General features: G+C 42.3%; 1 protein-coding gene across 1 annotated transcript; it reads left to right on the top strand.

Annotated features, from left to right (window-relative positions):
* Nucleotides 1-3,800: 3,800 nt before the first annotated feature.
* LOC125482269 (cytochrome P450 2E1-like) lies at nucleotides 3,801-7,449 on the top strand (the record flags this gene model as incomplete). The annotated part of the gene is made up of 2 exons (XM_048594311.1): nucleotides 3,801-3,974; nucleotides 7,201-7,449. Coding segments are annotated over 2 exons (423 nt in total), but the record flags the coding sequence as incomplete, so codon positions are not given.
* Nucleotides 7,450-8,949: the final 1,500 nt, after the last annotated feature.

Genomic DNA, 8,949 nt, shown 5'->3' with positions numbered 1-8,949 from the left:
GCTCCTCTGATGCTGCTTGGCCTGCTGTGTTCATCCAGCTCTACACCTTGTTATCTCAGATTCTCCAGCATCTGCAGTTCCTACTATCCCCAGAACATTACCTGGGTCTTTGGATTAACAGTCCAGCGATAATACCACTAGGCTGTTGCCTGTTAATTTACTTGATAGTAAAAAAAAACAAATTTATTTAAACACTATAGTTTCAATAAAAACTAACAAAAGAGGAATTTAGAATAACTTAACTGTTGGAAAACTTAACTGAATAATAGAAACAGTACAATTACTAATTAACTGTTCCAATATAGTAACATCACATAAGTAAACCCCTTGGCAAAAAAGGCAAATTCAGACACAGATTCTCACATGCAGTTCTCCAATCCAGGAGGAAAAAATATCAAGAGAAAATTCAGAGACAATAACAGTTAGGAGACATCCACTGAAGCTTCCAACTCTTTTGAGACCCCAAAAGCTTTTTATTAAAACGAAACCTAATAACAAAAAAAAAACACTAGAAAGCTCGGTATGTCAGAGCTGGCCATATTCAGACTGCCTCCATTGTTAAAGAACAACGAACAATACAGGCACAGGAACAGGCCCTTCAGCCCTCAAAGTCTGTGCCATTTTACCCTTTAGAACTAAAACTGTCTTCACTTACAGGATCCATATCTCTCTATTCCTTTCTTATTCGTGTATTTGTCCAGGTGCTTCTTGAATGCTGTTATTATATCTACTTCCACCACCTCCTCTGGCAGTGTGTTCCAGGCACCACCTTTTGTGTGAAAAACTTGCCTTGCACATCTTTTTTACTCCCCCATAATCCCAGCACCCCATAATCGTGTCCCCGAGTAATTCCCCCTGGGAAAATGACTCATTCTCTCCACTATGTCTATGCCATTCACAATCTTATAAACTTCTGTCAGCACCCCGCTCAACCTCCTGCATTCCAGTGAAAACAAACTCAGTATATCCATAGAACATAGAACATAGAACATTACAGCACAGTACAGGCCCTTCGGCCCTCGATGTTGCGCCAACTGTGAAACCAATCTGAAGCCCATCTAACCTAAACTATTCCATTATCATCCATATGTTTATCCAATGACCACTTAAATGCCCTTAAAGTGGGCGAGTCTACTACTTTTGCAGGCAGGGTATTCCACACCCTTACTACTCTCTGAGTAAAGAACCTACCTCTGACATCTGTCCTATATCTATCACCCCTCAATTTAAAGCTATGTCCCCTCGTGCTAGCCATCACCATCCGAGGAAAAAGGCTCCCACTGTCCACCCTATCTAATCTATCTAATCCTCTGATCATCCAATTTTTCTTCATAGCTAATCAGCTAAGCCCATCCTCCTAGGCTTTACCTATACTTCCTTTTCCTTTTTGAACAAGGTCATAACATCCTTGACCATCCAAGGTTCACATAATGGCGGCACAGTGGCTCAGTGGTTAGCACTGCTGCCTCACAGCACCAGGAACCTGAGCTTGATTCCACCCTCGGGCAACTGTCTGTGTGGAGTTTGTGCATTCTCTCTGTGTCTGCGTGGGTTCGCTCTGGTTTCCTCCCCCAAAGAGTGGTTTGGCCATGTTAAATTTCCTGCAGTGTTGAGGGATGTGTGGGTTATAGCGGGATAGATCTGGGTGGGATGCCCTGAGGGTTGGTGTGGACTTGTTGGGCCAAAGGACCTGTTTCCACATTGCCTGTTCTGTCCAGTTTATATTAAAAAACCCAAGGCCTCACAAATTGTTTGGTTTCTTAGAGAGACCTTTCCATCTCTGTCTTAAAACGTCTCTTCAAAAAAAGACCAGGACAAAATAACCCTCTAAAGTGACAGCATCATCACAGTCTATAGAGCTAGTGATTTCATCAAGATTTCCTGAAAGGACATGGGGCAGGCTAGCAATGAATTTCTTTGACTTCATAAGGAAGAGTACATTTAGTCTTGGTCAACAATTATTCCAGATCGATTGAAGTGGAAAGACTCAGTCAATTACAGCAGACTGTAATTACCACAGAAAATGATCTTTCCTGAAGGTTTAATGCCATTATCTTAATAACAGTGATATTGGCAATCGTCATGATCATAAAGATGTTAATGATTTCAACGACTATGTAAGTAAGTGGGAGCAAACTACTGGAATAATGTAGACCGAGTTGAGAGGGAGGAAGATGTGGTCTGATGGGATTTGTGTAAATCATGAAACTGACCACACGGCTCTGAAATCAGAATATAATAGTAGATAACTGACAAACCATCAGGGACTCCCTCCCTTACTCAATGAATTTCCTTTTCATTTGGCATGGTCTTAAATTTTAACAATAGCCTACAGTGAATGATCCAATATCGCCCGTTTTAAGCGAACAACAAAAATCAAAAGGTGTCTAAACTGGGAGTCAAACCCACCACAATTGCTATTACGCAGTTTCCATGAAGGAGTAGGCAGACACATGTCTGCAGTGGGCTTGTGAAGATAGAGGTCTTAGACATTATACTGCAGAGCTGTACCTGTGAACCCAACATGTACAAATAAAGCTACATAAAGTAGATAAGGTCTTAGACATTATACTATAGAGCTGTATCTGTGAACCCAGCATGTACAAATAAAGCTATGTAAAGTAGATAAGGTTTTAGACATTATACTATAGAGCTATATCTGTGAACTCAATATGTATAAATAAAGCTACATAAAAGTAGATAAGGATTTGAAGAGCCTGGACGAAGAGTGCACAGCTCAAAGGAAGTATATATGCAGACACCTGCAGACTAGGAAACTCAGCACTGGTGTTACAACATGCATGGAGTGGGATTGACTTAAAGAACAGGATGAGGCATAAGTAGCTTCTGTGAATAAAATGGCTTGGCACAGGGGTAACGTCAAAATTGTTACCACCATTTGATGTTTCTGAACTCTTTCAGAATGAGGAACTTTATACAATCATAGTGGACGCTCTTCACAGAAGGAGGCTAGATGTTCCTCAACCAGCACATGAGAACCATTCTAATAGACTCTCTCTGCCTCTGCTTGATGCCTTCACATCCTTCCTAAAGTGTGGCGCCCATGAAAAAGGAACAGCATGCGTCTCATGGCAATAGGAACTCACATAAGCTATTTAGGAGAGTTCTGCTAAAGGTGCATGTTATGTACCCATCCAGTATTAATTCACTGTCGTCAGCTAAATGAATATTTTTGCTACCCTTCTGTCTTATGCCAGTCCTCAGGAAGCAGTTTCACCAAGCCAGAAAGGGAAAAGCAACCTGTTGCAGTTTTCTACGCTATAATTTTTTCACATTGAATCATGAATGGAATTGGTTAAAACGCAGGTAATCTCCTGACTACATTAATGTACCAGGACTCTGAAACACACTCAATCTTCCTTGGGATAATTTTGATGCAAACCACACAATAGCAATGTGGTGGGTTTGACTTCCAGTTTCGATCCTTCTGATGTTGGATGTTTGCTTAAAATGGGTGTTATTGGATCATTCATTATAGACTAGCGTTAAAAGGAAAGGAAATTGACGGAGTGAAGGAGAGGCTGGTCAGTCTGCTATCTCCTGGGTATGTGTCACTGTCTGTACAAGTTCTGATATAGAGTCACTGAACTCGCAATGTTAACTCTGCTTTCTTCCTACAGATGCTGCCAGACCTGCTGAGTTCTTCTGGCAATTTCTGTTTTTGTTTGTGATTTCTATCAGTTCTTTGTTTTATGTCACTGTAGGTAACTTGGCCAACGCATTGACTACGGACAAACTAAACAAGACCTGACCTTATTTGTTCTCTTCTTGCTATCCAGCTGTATAATTGTTACCCGTCTCTGGGATTTCTGATCCCGGGTCACAGGAAGATTATTGAAAATCGAGATAAGATTATGGAAATCTTCGACGGTTTCTTCAAAGCAGCTGAAGAAACCTTGAGCGAGAACAGCATCCAAACCCTAAATGAGGCCTTAATTATGAGACACCAACAGGTACAGTGACACACCTTTGCAGCGGGAGGGGAACCTCCACAGATCTCAGACTCCACACCTAGGGCGTTAGTTTTGTGACGAGGAACGTTCTGTATTAAACATCTGTTATTGTATCATGCAGTGAAGCTCCTGGGTACTGGATAGATCTACTAATGTGTAGCTTCGAGCACTCACTGTGTCTGATTTTGTTTCTAATCATAGTGCTCATTACATCATGTGGATGCCATTTGTGTCCAGCATATAGCATTGATTTCTTTTGTGTAGACACAGAATGTGAGTGACAGTAGCTGGGCCAGCACTTATTACCCAGAGGGCAGTTAAGAGTCACCCACATTGCTGTGAGTCTGGAGTCACATGGAGACCAGACCAGGTAAGGATGGCAGATTTCCTTCCGTCAAGGACATTAGCGAACCAGATGGGTTTTTATAATAATTGACTGTTGTTACATGGTCACCATTAGACCAGTTATCACTTGCAGATTTTTATTCAAGCTTCCCTGCATCTGCTCTGGTAGGCTTTGAACACATGTGGGACCATGGGTATATTAGCCTAGCATCTCGATGACTATTCCAGTGACATTACGATTACACGTCCCCCAAGGATGTGTGAGTTTCAATCTTGCAAAAGACAACATGAGAGAGAAGTCTTTTCAGAATGTATTTGGTGAGAAGCTTTTACTTATTTTATACATTATTTTCCCTGAATAATGCCCTTCAAATTACACTTGGAAATGTTGTTCAGTGTTTTGGAGCTGTACTCTTCTCATTTTGTCTGGGATATCAATATCTATGAGATGAATGAATTTAAACCTCAGATTCATTAAGACCAGCCCCTCCATTTCTGCTGTGCTGCCAGAATGGATTGAAGCCTAATGGTGAATTCAGACAGGGGAGACAACTTTCCTTTAGAGAATTGGAGGGTGACATAGCAAAGAAGGAGGCCGTTTGGCCCATTGTATCGATTTGTTCATTGGTAGAACTATCCCACTCCCCTATTCTTTTCCACTGGCCCATCACTTGTTTCCCTTCATGTATTTATCCAACCCTCATGAATAAGACCACAGACTGTAAGATGTAGGAGCAGAAGTAGTCCATTCAGCCCATCAAAACTATTCTGTCATTTGATGAGATCATGGCTGATCTGATAATCCTCAATGCCACTTGCCTGACTTTACCTCATAACCCTCGATTCCCTCACTGATTCAAAACCTCTCTATCTCAGCCTTGAATATACTTAACAACCCAGCCTCGATGGCTCTCTGTCCCTTCCTGTCCCAATCTTGCATCATTACCTAAATGTTTACTCTGAATCTGTCTGCACCACATTGCGTTAAGTACCTTGCAAGAAAAATAAACATTCCTTCAGCTCTGGGGGCTTTCTTGGAAATCACATTAAATCTGAGTCCTCTGACCCTCCTCCTGCCAGTTTGACTTTTATTTTTCCAATCAACACCATTCGTGACTTCGGTTCTGTTCAATTTCCTCTTAATCTTCTTGATTCTGAGGGGACTAAAGCCCCCAGCTTCCCGCAATCTCTCCACATTCCTGGGAATTAATACAACACCTAGGAACACATTCATTCGTCTCAATCTGTTCTGCACCAGCTGAAGCCACACCAGGCTTTCTTTTCCTTATATATAGAGGTTTAAGGTAACTTCCTCACATTTGGATTCTCTGCCAATAAAGCCAAAGACTTCATGAAGGGTCTAGGCCCGAAATGTCAGCCTTCCTGCTCCTCTGATGCTGCCTGGCCTGCTCTGTTCATCCAGCTCTACACCTTGTTATCTCGACTTCATATGTTCCTTTTTTTAAAAAAAGGGCTTCTCAATTGGCTCTGCCAACTCCTAAAGTCCAACCCGGTGAGTAGAATTTAATCAACACCATCCTCTCCACCAACATACCCCCCCATCCCCTCAGGAGGTGTCTTCTGGAGGCTGCAGGACATTTGACAACATGGTAGCCCATGCAGCAGAGCTGGGCTCCTGTCAGGTCAAGGTGAGGAGATGGGAGAGCAGTATTCCTGTCCACAGGTTAATTGAATCCCTTCTGAATCCAGGGTTTAGGTGAAGGTCTCTCTCTCCACTACGTCAGGCATCATACTCCTCATGGGCAGGGAACTCAACATCGTGGGGAGACTGTTCAGTCTTTACCCTCCAACTTGTGACTCATGGTTGACAAATGTCAGGAAGGTGTTGTCCTTTACAGTCAGGCACTTTTTTTGCTGTACTTATGTATTCCTATACTTAGTACGTGTGACAAATAAATAAATCTAAATAAATCTAAATGTGACGGCTGACTTGCTGAAAGGTGGTTGACTCTTAACTGTCCTCTGGGCAATTTGGGACGGGCAATAAATGGGCAGCACGGTGGCTCAGTGCTTAGCACTGCTGCCCAAAACAGCACCAGGGATCTGGCTTCCTTCGGTGACTGTGTGGAGTTTACACATTCTCCTCGTGTCTATGTGGGTTTTCTCTGGGTACTCTGGTTTCCTCCCACAGTCCAAAGATGTGCAGGTTAGGTAGATTGGCCATGGGAAATGCAGGATTAAAGGAATGGGGGGTGGGTGGAGGGGGGAAGGGAGGTGTAGTCTGTGTGGGATGATATCTGGAGGATTGGCATAGATTTGATGGGCTAAATGGCCTGGATCTGCACTGTAGGGGTTTGATGATTCTATACCCAGTGATGCCCACATCTTGTGAAAGAACCTCACTTAAAAAAATGAGCTGTGTGCGTTAGTTTGGGGAGCACAGTGTGCAGGAAAGTGCGGTACATTGGAGGATGTTAGGTTAAGTCCCATAAAGGTTGAACTGCACTGCACCTCAATTTAAATAAAAAAGACGAGTTGCGTCTGTAAGAATGACAGAACGGAAAAAGCCGAGTGTAAGCTGATTGTTCTCCAATGTGAAGTGGTTGGTGTTGCGGTAATGTCACCGGGCTGACTGATCCAGAATTCCAGGCTCACATTCCGGGGGAAAATACTGCGGATGCTGTCAATCTGAGAGAAGAACAGAAAGCTCTAGAGAAACTCAGCAGGTTTGGCTGCATCTGTGAGGAGTGAAACAGTGTTAATGTTTGGAGTCTGGTCTGGTTCTTCTTCCAAACTAACATTCCAGGTGACAGTAGCTCTTGGGCAAGACAACCACTGTCCCCAACCACACAGACCCATCCACTCAGATATTTGCCTCGAAAACGTGGCTCCTTCTCCTTTATTCTATTTTGTCTTGAAGGAATTGAGAGGCCAAGATGTGGAAATTCAGAAAACGGACACGCTGATTACAATCATTGACCTGTTTGCTGCCGGCACAGAAACTACTTCCATCACCATCTGCTGGGGACTCCTTCTCATGATGAAATATCCGGATATCCAGAGTAAGGGAATCATTACCGTTGCGTTTGTTAGTTTGGTGTTGGTGCCAAAGCTGTTATCTGATCTTATTGATCAGACTATCGAAGCCAATAGTAAACTAGCCCCCATGGTCAGCGTGAAATTGGTCATCTTAATCAGTAACACCTCAGTTGGTTGGTATCAGGAAGAGCTGATTCATTAGTGAGCCAGAAAGTGACATCTTTCTGAAATTGAGTTGAACCCAAGGTAACTCCTCCAGGCATGACTTTTATTGCAGATTCAGAGATTATACCCAGAGTGACACTCATAACGACACAATATTAATGTCAAAACAATATAGCTTAAGCTACAGATGTATGTCCTGAGCCTCCCCACAAATTCTAGAATCTTCTAACTGAAAGCTTAATGTACTACTCCATTTACTATGTTCGCTCATAAACTCTCGAAAGGTATATAAAACTCTCCAGGAGGTCTCTCTCTAACACTGTGCTTTAAGAAAACTCACCAGAAATGACAGAAATGTTTATAAGTTAATCATCAAACCCCTTCAGACACAAGGAAAATCTATATGCCACTAGTTCAAAATTCAAAAATTCAAATAGACTTTATCACACACCTTACTACACACTCTGACAATTGGAGTTAAGAGTCACGGAGCTCTACAGCACAGAAAAAGGTCCTTTGGCCCATTGAGTCTGTGCTGGCTAAAATCAACCACCCAATTATTCTAATCCCATTTTCTAGCACTTGGCCCACAGCCATATATGCCTGGTGTTACGAGATGTGGCTTTAAGAAGGATTTGTTCTATGATGATTCTTTGAAAGCAAGTGTTATAAACTTAGAGGTCAGCCATCTGCTGTGGGCCAAGCAAGCTTTGCTTTTTTAAAAAAAGTTGGAACAATAGAAGCAGCATGAAGGGGTGGGGTCAAGCTCCCACAGAACCAGGATTTTAGTTAAAGTTTCAGTAACTGTTAGGGTTTGGAAGCTGCTATTCATCTCTGCCTGCTACAGCAAAACACTTGAGTTCTCTCTCAGAGTTTTCTCTTGATTTTCTTTTATCCTGGACTGGCGAATTGCATGTGAGACAAACTATTTTACTGAATTCGCTTTTGCCAAGGGTGTGTTTATGGGATGTTACTATCTTGGAAGAGCTAATCAGTGGTAGTTAGCACATATATTACCTTGTTGAGTAATTCAATAGAGTTACAGTTAAATTAATTTTTGAAGTTCTAATTTTGTCTGTATTTTAACAGGGGTTTAAGAATAAAGTTGGTTTTGCTTCAAGCTTGGTAGCTTGACCAATCGAATTGCATCCAGAACACAATGCCTTACACTTGCCTTTAAAATAGGAAAATGTTGGGGTTTAGGCTATCTTCTTAATATATTTTGAGCGGGTTTGGTCCTGTCTGTAACACTGGGAATCGCAAGTGCACATCTAAATACTTCTTAAATGTTATGAGGGTTTCCACAGAAATATCAGGAATCCAACAGAGATAGTAGGAACTGCAGATGCTGGAGAATCCAAGACAACAAGGTGCAGAGCTGGCTGAACACAGCAGGCCAAGCAGCATCATAGGAGCAGAAAGGCTGATGTTTCGGGCCTAGACCCTTCATCTGATGAAGGGTCTA

This window comes from Rhincodon typus, unplaced genomic scaffold (assembly GCF_021869965.1).
Source record: "Rhincodon typus isolate 14 unplaced genomic scaffold, sRhiTyp1.1 hic_rhity00007988, whole genome shotgun sequence".
In the NCBI taxonomy this organism is placed as follows: domain Eukaryota; kingdom Metazoa; phylum Chordata; class Chondrichthyes; order Orectolobiformes; family Rhincodontidae; genus Rhincodon; species Rhincodon typus.
The sequence above is the reverse complement of the archived record's forward strand: the minus strand, read 5'-3'. Positions and strand labels throughout refer to the sequence as shown.